Source organism: Schistocerca nitens, chromosome 5, assembly GCF_023898315.1.
Source record: "Schistocerca nitens isolate TAMUIC-IGC-003100 chromosome 5, iqSchNite1.1, whole genome shotgun sequence".
Lineage (NCBI taxonomy): Eukaryota > Metazoa > Arthropoda > Insecta > Orthoptera > Acrididae > Schistocerca > Schistocerca nitens.
In genome coordinates, this window is record NC_064618.1 from 747765525 (window position 1) to 747781831 (window position 16307).

The 16307-nt window shown below is 40.4% G+C and overlaps 1 protein-coding gene across 2 annotated transcripts in view; it reads right to left on the bottom strand.

Annotated features, from left to right (window-relative positions):
* Positions 1-16307, bottom strand: part of LOC126260142 (F-box only protein 11) — a 61666-nt gene that overhangs the window by 18260 nt on the left and 27099 nt on the right. For both annotated transcript variants that reach the window (XM_049957393.1, XM_049957392.1), the window contains exons 6-7: positions 4532-4835; positions 4132-4435 (exon numbers count right to left, since the gene is read on the bottom strand). In XM_049957393.1, the coding sequence (XP_049813350.1) occupies positions 4132-4435; positions 4532-4835 (608 nt within the window). The remainder of the gene's footprint in view (positions 1-4131; positions 4436-4531; positions 4836-16307) is intronic.

Here is a 16307-nt window from a genome sequence, read left to right on the forward strand (position 1 = left end):
CATGGGACTCATCACAAAGTCTTGCTCAAATTTTCAATTTAGTTCCAATGGTTAACAGTGCAACCAGAATAACAAAATACTCAAAGACAGCTGTTGATCAGGTATTAACACATTTAGGCAAAGATAACTGTGAGGTGGTGGTAGCAGAGCTAGGATTATCTGATCACTCAGCTCAAATCATTAATATAAAAGTGGCTCCAGAAGAAACAAAGAAAATGCATATTTGCAGGTGATTTTTTTCTAAAAAAATAGACATGAGTTTGCCAAACACATAGCAGGACAAACATGGGATGCAAATGAAAAATTCAAAAATTTCATGACATTGTTTAAATTAAATTTTGAAGAAACATTTCCTAAAGTATTATGTCCATTATCAACAGCAGGAAAAAGCAAGTGGGTCACAAAAGGAATCAAAAAAATCATCTGAAACACTAAAGTACCTGAGCTCCATTAAACACAGCCAAACTAATCCTGCTTTCTCACTCTTTTATAAAAGATATAGGAAAACATATAGGAAAATATTGTTTGCCAGCAAAGAGAGCTCATAACTCCAAAATAGTGCACTCTGCTGAAAACAAAAATAAGGCAGTATGGAAGATTGTGAAGCAGGAAACTGGTACCAGGAAAATGAATCTGTCAAACTTGAAAATCAAAGAGGAAGGGACTCTAATAAAAGACCCAATATATTTGGCAAACTATATAAATGATTATTTTAGTAGCATAGGAATAAAATTACAGAAAAATTTTCTAACAGCCCCTCAGGTCAAAAAGCCAAATAATGGTGTATCACACTCAATGGTGTTATTCCCTACAACACAGGAAGAAGTCTATAAAGCAGTCAGCGAACTGAGAAACAAAAACTCAGCTGGTCTGGATGAAGTCCCCATTTTTATAATTAAGGACTGTATCAAGAGCCTACTTCCACCTTTAGTTGATATTATAAATCAATCTTTCAAGCAGGGCTACTTTCCAGACTATTTAAAATATGCAAAATTACTACCCCTCTTCAAAAAAGGTGATGCAGGAATAATTGAAAATTATAGGCCAATTTCTCTACTATCATGCTTTGCAAAAATATTAGAAACTATTATGAAAGATAGGCTAATGAATTATTTAAATAAATACAACTTACTGTCTGTTGATCAGTTTGGATTTCGATCAGGGAAAAGCAAAGAATCAGCAACAGCACACCTCACAAAACACATTCTAGAAGCATTAGATAAAGGGAACTACACAACAGGTATATTTCTTGATCTAACTAAAGCGTTTGATACAGTAGACCACAACATATTGTTAAATAAGTTAGATGAACTTGGAATAAGGGGACTTGTGAACAAATGGTTCCAGTCATATCTAAAAAATAGAAGACAGATAACTGAAATCTCACATATTTCAAGTTGCTCAAACTATATTGTAAACTATACTTCAGACCCAAATTATGTAAATATAGGTGTCCCACAGGGTAGTGTCCTTGGCCCAGTACTATTCCTCATTTACATAAATGACTTCCCACAGAGCATCAAGCATGGACAAACAATATTGTTTGCAGATGACTCAAATGTTCTAATCAGTGACAAATCACCAGATGCACTAAAAGAAAAAGCCAAACAAACACTAAACAGTGTACGTGAGTGGGCATACAATAATAAACTAACACTAAATCTTAAAAAAACAAATGCTGTTAACTTCTATGTCTCCAAAAAACCACACTATAACAACTTTTTAAGTTAAACAATGAAACTATAGAATGTTTAGACTACACAAAATTTCTTGGTATGCATGTTGACAGTCAGTTAAAGTGGGAAGAACATATTAAAATACTTAGTAACAGAATCGCTACAGCATGCTATGCTCCGAGAATTCTGACTGCAGTTTGTGATACTACATGTGTCAGATCTGTATATTTTTCTTATATCCACTCTGTTATTACCTATGGAATAATATTTTGGGGAGTCAACAGTAAAAATATTCAAATAGTTTTCAAATTACAGAAAGGAGCAATTCGTATAATAACCAAGAGTGGCAGTAGGGCTCACTGCCTTGAACATTTCCAAAAGCTGGAAATCCTAACTGTCCCCTGTGAATACATTTTTCAAAGTGTTATGTATGTAAAAAAAAATATTGACTGCTATATGAAAAATTCTTTAGTACACAGCTATGAAACTAGAAACCAATACAATCTGCATCTAGAGAGGAAAAATAAAGTTAAAACTCAGCAGAGTTTGTTGTACAATGCTGTTAATTATATAATAAATTACCCCAAAAAATAAAAGATATTGACACAATCGGACAGTTCAAAACAAAACAAATTTTTTTTATTAAATAAAAGTTATTACGCAGTAATGGACTATCTGAATTAAAACATTTAGTGTAATTAAAGTAGCCTGCATTGTAATACATGAGGAAATAATTATAATTTGAAATCAAAAATTGTACAGTACTATAAGAAAATTACAAATTACACAAGGATATAAAACTAATTTAAGATACCTCAAAAATGTGTGTAAATACAAATTTTATGTGTATAATTGTAGGTATATTGTATTGTATATGATTTTGCTGACGAAATCCACACAATGTAAATTGTTACATGGATTAATAAAGAAATCAATCAATCAAAAAACCCCTTACATCATGGCTCATACCCCTATAATAGACCTAGATGCAAGACCTGTCCTATACATACTCCCACCACCATCTATTCCAGTCCAGTCACAAACATCACCTATCCCATCAAAGGCAGGGTTACCTGTGAAGCCAGTCATGTGATCTACAAGCTAAGCTGCAACCACTGTGCTGCACTCTATGTGGGCATAGCAACCAACAAGCTGTTTGTCCACACGAATGGCCACCGACAAACTTGTGGCAAGAACAAAGTGGACAACCCTGTTGCTGAGCATGCTGCCAAACATGACATCCTTCATTTCAGTGACTGCTTCACAGCCTGTGCCATATGGATACTTCCCACCAACACCAGCTTTTCTGAATTGCGCAGGTGGGAACTCTCCCTGCAATATACTGTATGTTCCTGTAACGCTCGTGACCTCAACCTCCGTTAGACATTGTACTTACCCACCTAGCCCCTTCCCCGTTCCCATTCCAGCATTACACAGGCCTCTATTCCACCAATGCACCCAATCTTTTTACTACCCTCCTTTTCCACTACCCACTCTCTGCCCTGCCCTCTCTCCACCTCATCGCTGCATGCTCCCGCAGCAGCACTTTGCCGTCCCCCACCCTTACACTGCTATCCCTCCCCCTCCCCATGCCAGCATCTTCCTTACCCCCACTTGGTTGCCTCTTCCATCATGCGCTGCTGTTTGTAGTCTGGCTCCAGCTGCCAGACTGGGGTAGTGTGTGAGAGTTGCATTTGTGTGTGTACTTTTGACAAAGGCCTTTATGGCCAAAAGCTTGCTGTGTGACAGTCTTTTTGTTATGCCTATCTGCAACTCAGCATCTCCCCTATCAGATCAGAATACAGCATTATCAAGTTAAGACTGAATTAATGAAAGGCAGTACCTGCATACAAATAACAAGTAAGCATAATGGGTTTAGCTAGAATATTATGACTGCTAAACAATTCAAACTGAAGCTTGTTGGCAGACTAATTATTCCTGTGAAGAACAGAAACAGTTTCACTGAGGAATTTAAGATAATTGTAGCCGAAACAAAGAGCTGTGCATGGATAAATGGAAAAGAAAATATTACTTACAGTATGTACAGAGGCCTACAGCTAATAATTTTTCAGTTAGTAATTTTTCACACATACTGTGTTTCAGTTGAGAGTGGGCGTTTGAGTATGATTCAATACTTGACAACATATAGAAAATTAGTGAGCATGTGACTGTGTTTGCTGTTAGAAGACTGTCACAAATTCACTGCAATTTTTGTAAAATAGATTAACACAAAAGTTCTATCATTATAACAGCTGATGGTATGGTACTCATTACCATAATGTGGATTCTGCAGTTCACCCACAACAGGGAGGGGGAGGGAGGGGGAGGGGGGAGGGGGGGAGAGAGTGGGGGGGGGAAGAAGAAGAGTGATTCTAACTTGAGGTTGTACATTACTTTTAATGACCGAGTTTACATTGACATAAATTACTTAGCTAACAGTTTCTTTTGCTATTACCTTATCTGGACACCAGAATAGAGGTGGTTGAAAATGTCATTATCTTCCAATTTCCCATGGCCATTGTCGTAGAAGTACACTCCAACCTGTTTGCCTGAATGGATTCTGTTTCTTCGAAGAACAGGTGTACTGCCCGTAGTAATCCATACACCAGCAAGTGTGTTGGCATACACTTCATTTTCTTCTATTAACCCTTGCCCTTTTTCATGAACGTAAATACCACCATGTTGACCATGATGAATTTTGTTATGTCTTACAATAGGATCACTATTTGTGCGAATCTGTATCCCTGCAAGTGCATTGCCTGACAAAACAGAAGAGATAGTTAAAAAGTATACTTTTATGGAAAATTTTTATGTGAATAAAATGTGTTTTTACTAACAATGTCAATTCAACTTACCATATATATTATTATGTTCAATGAGACCTCTACCTTCACCAAATATGTAAACTCCACCTTGATGGCCATTGTAGATTTCATTTCTGCGTATTGTTGGGTTACTGTTTGATGTAATCCAAACACCAGCAAAATTGTTTGAATGTATTTTGTTGTCAATGAACTGTCCCAGCCCATTTTCATGGACATATATACCACCTGTCTGGCCGTGATGAATTTCACAATGTACCACTGTTGGGTTAGCACCTGCTTTGACTTCAAAGCCAGCAATTCTGTTGTTGTGAATATCATTTGCTTCAAAATATCCCTACCAATGAAATACCAAATAAATTACTTTTTAATAATGATAAGAAAACAAACAAGTAAAACAAAATAAACTGATTATGATGTTTTCATTAAAAATATAGACAAATGTCACAGATATAAAACCACATTTCTTTTTTTCTGTAAATAGCTGTGCTCAATTCAACAAATAAAATCATGAAGTGAAGAAGCCAGAGCAGTTTAGTTCATTTCAACATAATCAATGATAAAACTGTATGTGCAATAAGGACACAGAAAGAACGTCCCTGACATTTCGTGCACATGGAGCACATTGTGTAGAGAGGACACTAGCGCCAATCGAAGCTATGGAATAAGTAAACATAAGAGTTATGGTGATGGTGCTATGTTACCACCCTTAAGACTCAACGTTGCGCATACTGCTACACACACTGGAAGCCGCAAGGCATTTGTTGCATACTCCTCATTTGATTCAGTTTGATGTTAACAGTATGGTGTGAAGTGTGGTAGTATTAATTTCATACTTATGTTGAAGTACGGCTTCTTCTTTAAGCCACAGGAACGTAGGTTGGTGCATCACCTTAAAGAGCCGATCCTGTCAGCTTCTATATGATGTGCAATGCTATTTTGAGGAAGAAAGGGATAACTGCAGGCCTCTTATACCTTTGTCAAAAGTCATCAAATGATTAGCTGTGGCTTCAAAAATATAATGACTTGTGACAAAAATTAGAAGGGAAACGTATACTGGAGATCTACAGGAAACAACTGCCGCTCTATAGAATCCAGAGAAAGAAAATAGAGTGTGTGCTGCACACACACACACACACACACACACACACACACACACACACTTATAGTTGTGCTATTCTTGCTTGACAATGCTACATATAGAACTGACAAGGCACTTAGTGTAGACATAGTACCAAAAGTAACTATCTTGATGTCGGAGACAGAATTTCGGCGCACTCAAAAAATGTGACAAATTTTGTTTTCCAATTCCTGAGATGCAGAGGGATGACACTATACTTCCATAGTGACAGACGACCAGAAGTGTAAACAAACAACAATTTTGACTGCCAACGGGAAGGGGAGTGGTGTGAGCAAACAAGCTCCACCTCCCTCTCACAGGGCAGCAGGCTACGCCCGTATTCTACAAAAGTCGCACTGACACAGGGATCACTGATCTCTTCTGGTGTTATAATGGTTGTATTATGAGTCTGTGATGGAGCAGTGTTAGTTGCTTAATTCATTTCAAAATAAAAAAGAAAATAAGTGATGCACAACACAATGCATTCAGGAAAAGTTATCGCACAATTGCTTGTTGATGTTGGCAGATATTGTTAATGATTTATTTCAGGTCCGATCTCTAGGGGTATTTGATGCAATCACTGGTCCAGACATCGGCCACCTAATATTCCGAATCGAAGTGTGCGCATTATAACAACTTTTGAACTTACGCTAACAAAAAAATGTACAAGTTTCTTCTTATAAAATGCTAGGCCCCACAGCTGAGTACTATGTTGCATTATGTGACATGCGTCCTAAATATGGCATTCAACCACCAACAACTGCTATGGCACCAGATCAAGCACATTGATAAGTCATTGCATTTGTGCATCTTTTATTTTGCAAACAGGTTCTTATGCACATTATCTTTCCAAAATGGGTTTTGCCAGATTTATGATACCCCTAGCTGAAAATTGGTTGCATTTTCAATATTTATATGCAGAAAATAAAGCTGTTTCAAACTATCCCTGATGAAATAGTTCATCTAGATACAATTTGATACAAAATTGTGTCTATTATGCAATATTGTGTTTTCGCATTTTGAGGCAGAATTCACAACTTTTTCACATTTATCGCAAAATGCAAAATTTTCCGGCACCTACTTATAGTATCCTCACATTTGCTCCCTGTTATGTTCCAGGTAATCTTCACATTAAGTTGTTATGGAATTTAAATAGAGCTGCCTGTTTCTCAATATAATGGTACCAATAAGATAACATAATGACTGCCAATAATGAATTAATTTGTACAAAATGAGTTTCTACATTAAACCAGACATAAAAACACTTTCAGCAAACACATGCAATGTACAGCCTATGGTTATCAGTCACAGAAAATTGGCTGGCTATTGTGGGACAATTTTCATTTTCACACTGGGAATAAAGTAACTTAAAAGTGCATAGAAATAGGACAAGTTTTGATCATAAAATGTACGCATTGTAATACTTTAAGAACTACGTTAACAACTCACCAAACAGTAGTAATGCTGAGTCACTGACAGGCAAATAAACAAGAGAAGGCTTTCGGATGAAAGCTAGTGAAGTTTTTAGTCCTGTTTACGTGCCTGTCAAAGACCCAATGCCTCTATTATTTAGAGTGTTGTTACCTTCTCTGATAAATTATTTATATTGAATGATAACTTTCCATTATCGATGTAAGCATTTGCACACAAATGGCGCTAAAAGTTAAGTTTTAAATGATGACAGATCTTTAAGCACTCTTCAAAAATTTGAGAATAGTAGCTTAAGTCACAAAATTTCTTACATCAAGTGCACATTCTGTTCCGCATTGTTAATCATATTTTCTTCTTAGTGTCAAGTAAGACCACTAAGTAAACGGTTCTCGGTTACAATTTTTTTTTTAACAGACTTGAGGCATCTTATCCTGTATCAACACTTGAATAATTATTTCTCAGGTAAGGAAGAGACTAAAACAGAAGAAACTGCAGAAACATAGGGCATGTATAAACTGAAAAATCCAGAGGTGGCCGACAGTTTCAAAATGCGCATTAGGCAATGATGGATTAAAACAGGAAATACAATCTAAGCCGAATGGGTAGCTTTCCAAGGTGAAATAGTGAAGGCAGCAGAGGATCATAAAGGCAAAAGGACAAGACCTAGTACAAATCCTTGGATAAATAGAAAAGATTCTGAATTTAATTGACAAAAATAAGAAAATATAAAATGCACCAAATGATGCAGGTGAAATGGAATATCAGACATCTAAAAAATAAAACTAAGTCAAAATGGCCAACCAGGTATGGTTCAAGAATAAATGTGAGGCTGTAGAAGCTTGCATGACAAGGGGAGAGAGAGAGATGTCAACCACAGGAATTTTAAAGACTTTTGGAGAAAAGAGAAGCAGCTATGGGAATATTAAGTGTTCATATGGCAAGCCAGTACTAAGCAAAGAAGCTAAATCTGAAAGGTCGAAGAGAGGATCCACATAAGGGATACAAATTTGGGGGAAATATTATTGAAAGAGAAAAGGAAGCAAATGAAGTTGTGACAGGAGATATCATACCATGAGAAGAATTTGGCAAAGCACTGAAAGACCTTGGTGGAGTGAATGGCCTTCCCAAAAATTATTGAGATCCCTGGCAGAGTCAGCCATGACAAAAATATTCCACCTGGCGTGCACGAGATACAAGACAGGCGAAATAGCCCACAGTCTTTGAGACAACTGTAGTTATTCCATTTCCATAAAAGGCATATGTTGACACACCATCAGTTTAAAAAGTAAGGGTAGCTACACACTGACACAAATTATTAACAGAAGAATGAAAAAATTGGGTCCACAAGGCAATACTGGCACTATAACTTATATTAAAAGACTGGTCAAATAAAGGCAAACCTATTTACAGCATTTAGAAATTTAGAGAAGATTTTTGACCATACTGACTGGACTTGACACTCTAAAATTCAAGAAGCAGTGATAAAATACAGGGAGTGAACGGTTATTCCAAACTTATACAGAAACCAGACAGCAACTATAAGAATAGAGGGACACACAAAGAAAGCAGTAATTCAGACAGAAGTGAAATAGCATTGTAGTTTGTCTGGCACATTAATCCGAACATTGAGAAGCTGTGAAGAAAACCAAGGAGAAATTTGGAAAGGAAAGACAACTTTTGAGATCAGCCAATGACAAAGTCTCATTCTTCCAGGGATGGCAAGTCTTGGAAGGGCAGGTGGATGGAATAGATTTCTTCTTCTTCTTCTTCTTCTTCTTCTTCAGTCTGAAGATTGGTTTGATGCAGCTCATCATGTTAGTCTCTTCTGTGTAATTCTCTTCAGCCACCTATGGCGAATTACAGCAACCTACCTACATCCATTTGAATCTGCTTGCTGTAGTCAACCCTTGTTCTCTCTCAACAATTTTTACTGCCCCACACTCACCTCCACTATCAAAGCAACAATTCCCTGATGCCTGAGGATGTGTCCTGTCAACCAATCCCTTCGTTTAGTCAAGCTGTGCCATATTTTTCTTTTACCTCATTTCAATTTAACACCTTTCATTAGTTATTTGACCAAACCTGCCCTTTCAGCAACCTTTCAAATGTTTCTATTCTCATCATTGCTGAAGGCTACACTCCTCACAAATACATTCCAAAAAAGGCTTCCCAACATTTAAATATAAATTTGGTGTGAACAAACTTATCTTTCTCAGAAAAGAAGACTTAGTAAATATTCCAAAATTCTAATCAACAACAGCTGCCAACATGAGTAACGTGGAAGTAGCCATCCTTAGAGTAGAGAAGCAACTTAAATCACTTAATAAAAGCAAGTCTTCCAGTCCAGACTGTATACCAGTTAGGTTCCTTTCAGAATATGCTGTTACAATAGCTCCACTCTTAACAATCATATACAACCGTTCACCCGACGAAAAATCTGTACCCAAAAATTTAATTGCACAGCTCACACTAAAATTCAAGAAGGGTAGTAGTAGTAGTCCACTAAATTACAGGCCCATACCATTAACAGCAATATGCAGCAGCATTTTGGGACATGTATTGTGTTCAAACACTACGAATTACCTCAAAGAAAACGATCTATTGACACACAGTCAACACAGATTTAGAAAACATCGTTCTTGTGAGACACAACTAGCTCTTTACTCATACAAAGTCTTTAGTGCTATTGAAAAGGAATTTCAAATTGAGTCCGTATTTCTAGATTTCCAGAAGGCTTTTAATACTGTACCACACAAGCAGCTTGTACTGAAATTGCATGCTTATGGAATATCGTCTCAGTCATGTGACTGTAACTGCGATCTCCTGTCTGAGGGTTCACAGTTCGTAGTGATTAACACAAAGTCATCAAGTAAAACAGGAGTGATTTCTGGCATTCTCCAATGTTATGTTAGAGGCCCTCTGCTGTTCCTTATCTATATAAACGATTTAGGAGACAATCTGATGAGCTGTCTAAGGTCATCTGCAGACGATGCTGTCATTCATCGACTAGTAAAGTCATCAGAGGATCAAAACTAATCGCAAGAACGACTTAGAAAAGATATCTGTATGGCGCAAAAATTGGCAATTGACCCTAAATAACGAGAAGTGTGAGATCATTCACAAGGGAATCTGTTACATTTCAATCAAATGATAGATCACTCACATATAAAAGCCGTAAATTCAACTAAATACCTAGGAATTACAATTACCAACAACTTAACTTGGAAGGAACACACAAAATGCTGTGGGGAAGGCTAACCACAGACTGCATTTTATTGGCAGGGCACTTAAAAAATGTAACATATCTACTAAAGAGACTGCCTACAATACGCTGCTTGTCCTTTTTTAGAATACTGCTGCATGGCGTGGGATCCTTACCAGATAGGATTGACGGAGTACATCGAGAAAGTTCAAAGAAGGGCAGCACATTTAGTATTATCATGAAACAGGGGAGAGTGTGTCACAGAAATATACAGTATTTGAGGTTGAAATCATTGAAACAAAAGCATTTTTCCCTGCAGTGGAATCTTCTCACGAAATTTCAATCACCAACTTTCTCTTCCGAATGCGAAAATATTTTGTTGACGCTAACCAACATTGGAGAAACGATCATCATAACAAAAAAAGGGAAATCAGAGCTAGCACAGAAAGATATAGGTGTTCGTTTTTTCCACACGCTGTACGAGATTGAAATAATAGAAAATTATTGTGAGGGTGCCAGGCATTTAAATGTGATTTGTGGAGTATCCATGTCGATCTAAATGTAGAAAAGGTAAAGACCAGATTACGATACTATTTTGTGCAGATTAAATACTGACTGAAGTGAAAACTTAATGCCACTATTAATTCTCAGGTGTCTTCAAAACAAAACAAAAACGTTACAGTCAAACCCCGCTTTTAAACTTTTCAAGGGACTTCAAAAAAATGTTGCAAAATGCAGGAAAATGTAAAATGTAGGAAATAATGTTTTAAGCTGTAACAGTTATGTATAAGTTATCCCCTTACATTTTCACACTTTATGTAAGATATATGTATATAATAGGCATCAAAATACTTGTCAGGGACTTGTTTGTTATCTAGTGAAGGTTTATTAATTAATAAAAACTACTGATGTAACTGCAACCAATAACTATCAGGTAAGTAGAAATGTTTCAACTCAATTTCATATGCCATAATTTTTTTGGAAAGCTTGCAGCTATCATTCATTACTTAAATAATGAAACACTGCACGAGTTATATATCTTTTTATGCTTAGCATGAAGCGTTTCAAGAATTTTATCTCACTGTCAAGTTCAAATATTTACATAAATATTTTGTGTCGTATTCGCATGTGTGTTCGTCTCTTGCACTGTGGTCATCTTTCTGATGTTATTAAGTACTGTGCCTCCTCAGTTGTGTAGAAAAACCACACATCATTCTCCCCCCCGCCCTCCACACACACACACACACACACACACACACACACACACACACACACACACACACACGCTATCACTCACACTGTTTGCGTAACATCACAAATACATACATAAATACTGCACCTGACAACGAGACTGCATTCTCAAAACACGTTTTGCTCAACATCAAAAAATATATAACTGGCACTTTGTTTAAACCAAAAACATTTGAGCAATGCAAAATTAGTGAAGGTGTCAACTAGCACTGCAAGTGATGTAATGACGAAACACAGTGAATATGGTTCAACAAAGGTATCCTGACGATCACAACAATCACGAAACTGCGCATGCACAGTAGAGCTTGGCAGTGGCAGGAGATCCGTGCTAATAGTTCCAACTTTTACATGTTTACCAATTCAAATCCCCGAACAGAGCACCCTGCTGTCAAGAAACTTAAACCACCTAATGTTTGTAAACACTACTTGACGGCCAGTGTCATTTTACGTCAGTTTTTTTCTTCGCGAATTTTTTTTCCTAAAGCATAAATTGTGGGAAACTATAGATATGTGACGGGAAATCGGATGCGAATTAACATTGTGGACATAGAACATGTGACAGGAGCGATAAAAAATGTAGTAAACATCGGGAAAATTAATTCCAGAAACATAAAAAAGGGTTATATTATATTTGGTACTTCTGAGAACAAAAGCAGTCCCTGGAGATGTCAGTAATCTTTAGAACTTTCAGGCATTTAGATACCAGGAGGAGTGCAGCAGGAATGAAAATTGTACTTATTATTTACCTATACCTTATACATCCCAAGGCAACACCATTTCTGAGGAATGTAAATGTTTTCCTTCCCCCTAACAGCTTAAGTTGTCTGCAGCCTCTGGACCTGGGCATAATACACTGTGTTAAAGCCAAATACAGAGCAGCAGTTGTGTGGAAGTTTATCTCATTCTCTGAGTGTGTGTGTGTGTGTGTGTGTGTGTGTGTGTGTGTTGGGGCTTATGGGCGCTCAACATCGAGGTCATCAGCACCCTGACACACATTAAAAGGAACGAATGTGGACAGACCTAATAAAACTGAAAAACACACTCAAAGAAAGCAGGAAAAGAAGGAAAATACTACATAAGAAAGTAAAACCGAAGGAAAGGGAAAACATAGCAACAAGAATGCCACAGGAAATTTTCATTGGCTGGCCACTTACATAAAATATGGGCGAGCTTGTCACACAGTGAACAAGTTAAAATCCTCTCCCTAAAATCTTTGTAAAAACATTTGACATGGCACAGAACTTTAAAACTTTAACCACATTGGTCCGAGTGTTGCCTAAAAGAGATGGCAGGTCCGCTGGCAAGTCAGCCGCGGCATGCTGGTCAGAAAATAAAACACAATCCAATAAAACGTAGCACACAGTGACCTGAACACCACAAATTGGAGGGTCCTCCCACTGGAGCAGGAAGCCATGCGTCATAGGGCTGTGGCCTATTCGAAGCCGAGTGAGGAGAACCTCGTCCCGTCGACGGGGCTGAAAGGAAGTACACCACACAGGCATTGTGGGCTTGACTATACGGAGCTTATTGTCAGTCACTTCCAGCCACTCAGCCTCCCACCATGCATGACTCGTGATCTCAACAGCGAGGTGAGTGCATGCAGGGGGATAGCACACTGAGATACTCGTGGGGCGAGACACGCCTCCTTGGCTGCAAGATCTGCCCTTTCATTCCCAGCAATGCCGACATGCCCCGGAACTCCGGAAGAAAGCCACAACCTTCCCCAGTCGCTGCCTGTGACTATACGGAGCTTATTGTCAGTCACTTCCAGCCACTCAGCCTCCCACCACGCATGACTCGTGAGCTCAACAGCGAGGTGAGTGCATGCAGGGGGATAGCACACTGAGATACTCGTGGGGCGAGACACGCCTCCTTGGCTGCAAGATCTGCCCTTTCATTCCCAGCAATGCCGACATGCCCCGGAACTCCGGAAGAAAGCCACAACCTTCCCCAGTCGCTGTAGTCGGAGGAGGGCATCCTGGATGGTCTGGACTATTTTATCTGCCGGATACAAACGGTGCAATGAGTGAAGGGCACTGAGTGAATCGGAACAAACAAGAAATTTAGGAGAGGAAGGAAGTCTCATCTGCTCCAGTGCCCGCAAGATCGCAGACAATTCTGCATCAAAGACAGTAAAAGTCTGAGGCAGTCGGACCCTGAGGACACGATCCGGAGAAACAACTGAGCAACCCATGGAATCCCCTTGTTTCGACCCATCCGTAAAAACAGCTACACAGTCGTGGTGCTCAGATAAAATGGCAGAAAATGCTGCATTAAGAACGGTGGCAGGAGTGCAATCTCTCTTGTATTGCAATAAATCAAAAATTACTCTGGGCCTCTTCAGTAACCAGGGTGGCAGGCGGTTAAAACCCTGGATTTGGGGTTGTACAGACTCCACACCGAGCGTCTCTAGCACACAGATCCCAAACGGCAACGTAGCCCGGGGACGGTGGAAAAAAAGGTGGTCCAGAGGTGGATGGGCAACAAGACGGTGAGCAGGCGAGCTGGGAGCTGCAAGAAACTTACAAGCCTGGCGCACCAGCAGGAGCTGCTGCCGGATGGTAAGTGGCGGTTCGCCAGCCTCAGCACAGAGGCTGGGTAAGGGACTGGTCCGATATGCACCCTGGGCCAGTCGAATCCCAGCATGGTGAACAGCGTCAAGGATCCGCAAATAAGATGGCCTCGCTGACCCATATACTGTGCACCCATAGTCCAGCCGTGAACGCACAAAAGCTCGATAAAACTGAAGGAGACGCGCCCTGTCCGCTCCCCGAGACCTGTGGCTGAGGCACTGGAGGATGTTCAGTGCCTTCAGCGTTCTGGCTTTCAAGTCACGTAGGTGTGGCAGCCATGACAACCCGGAGTCAAAAATTAGGCCCAGAAACCGCACTGTGTCTCTAAAATGTAGGACAGTATCCCCCATATGCAAGGCAGGCAAAGTAAAAAGACGACGAGAACGATTAAAATGAACACAAACACACTTATCGGCAGAAAACTGAAAACCCTTCTTTGCAGCCCACTCCTCTAACCGCCACACTGTTAGCTGCAATTGACGGCTCACGGTTGCAACACTAGAGGAGGAACAGAAAACAGCAAAGTCGTCCACAAACAAGGAGCACTGTACTGGACTCGTCACTGTAGACACTATACTGTTGATGGCTATGGAAAAGAGGGTAACGCTTAAAACACCGCCCTGGGGGACACCATTCTCTTGCTCAAAGCGATCAGACAGTGTGTTACCAACACGGGTCCGAAAAAACCGCTGAGACAGGAAAGGCCGAATAAAAATTGGGAGGCGGCCACGAAAGCCCCATTGACGCAGTTGTGCAAGAATACAGTGTCTCCAAGTAGTATCATATGCCTTACAGATATCAAAGAAGATACCGATACAGTGATGCTGACAGAGGAAAGCCTGCTGAATTGCCGCCTCGAGGAGGGTCAGGTTGTCGACTGTGGACCGAAATTTTCGGAATCCACACTGAAAGCGGCTAAGGAGCTGTCTGGTCTCTAGCAGCCAGACCAGACAACGGTTAACCATCCGTTCCAGGGTCTTTCCGACACAGCTTGTCAAGGCGATACTACGATAACTACTGGGACATGTGCGGTCCTTTCCTGGTTTAAGGAGAGGGATGAGGATTGCCTCCTTCCACGAGGTGGGGAACACTCCTGTCCGCCATATGAGATTAAAACATTCGAGGAGGATTTCCTTTGACGCCGATGGCAGATGTCGAAGCATGGAGTACCGGATGCGGTTGTATCCTGGTGCAGTGTCAGAAGTCTCAGTAAGAGCCGATTCAAGTTCCCACATGGAGAAAGGGGAGTTGTAGGCCTCAGAACTGTTCGACCAAAAGTCGAAGTTCGCTCTTTCGACAGTCGCACGGTAGCGACGAAACGCTGGATCCTGGGTTGCAGTGGCAGTACTTTGTGCAAAATACTCTGCCAGCGACTGAGCGATGGCTCTGGGTGTCGTTTGGAGGCATCCCTGGTTCAGGACTGCAGCTATTGGTAAACGGCTGCGTTTACTGGAAATCCTCCGGATGGCTTCCCATACTTTTGTGGAACAAGTGGAACGGTTGATGGAGTCCAGAAACTCCTTTTCTTGCTCTCTTTAATGACACGGCGTGCCCTGGCTCTCGCGATACGAAAGGCGGTAAGATTGACTGCTGTTGGGCGGTATTTAAATCGGCGAAGAGCCGCACGCCTGTCCCGGACGGCTGAACGGCACTCTTCTGTCCACCAAGGCACAAGGCGCCGCTTAAGAGTGCCAGAAGACTGTGGTATGGACAGGTCAGCAGCATGATGGATCACAAGCGTGATGTGATCCACCCATTCCTGTACGCTGTTGTGGCGGTCAAAGACAGCCAACTGAGTGAACAGTGGCCAGTTAGCCCTGCCAATCATCCGCGATGGTGGCCGCTGCTCCAGCAATACACCATCCAGGACATGAATGCGCATAGAGAAGTGATCGCTGGAATGAAGGTCGTCAATGACCTCCCAATGAACAGAGTCGGTGAGGGTTGGAGAGCAGAAAGATAGGTCAATGGCTGAGAATGACCATGTAGCACTAGAGAAATGAGTCCGAGTACCTGTTTTGAGGATGCAAAACACTTGAGATGTTAGGAGGCTCGCCAAAATTCGACCTCGAGCGCAAAGAGAAGTGGAGCCCCACAGGACATGATGGGCATTGAAGTCTCCCAGGAGGAGAAACTGGCGGGGGAGTTGGTCGATAAGATCTGTGAGAGCGCCTAAAGTCATTGCATCCAGAGGGGGTAAATAAAGGGAGCAAACGGTAAGCCTCCGACAGG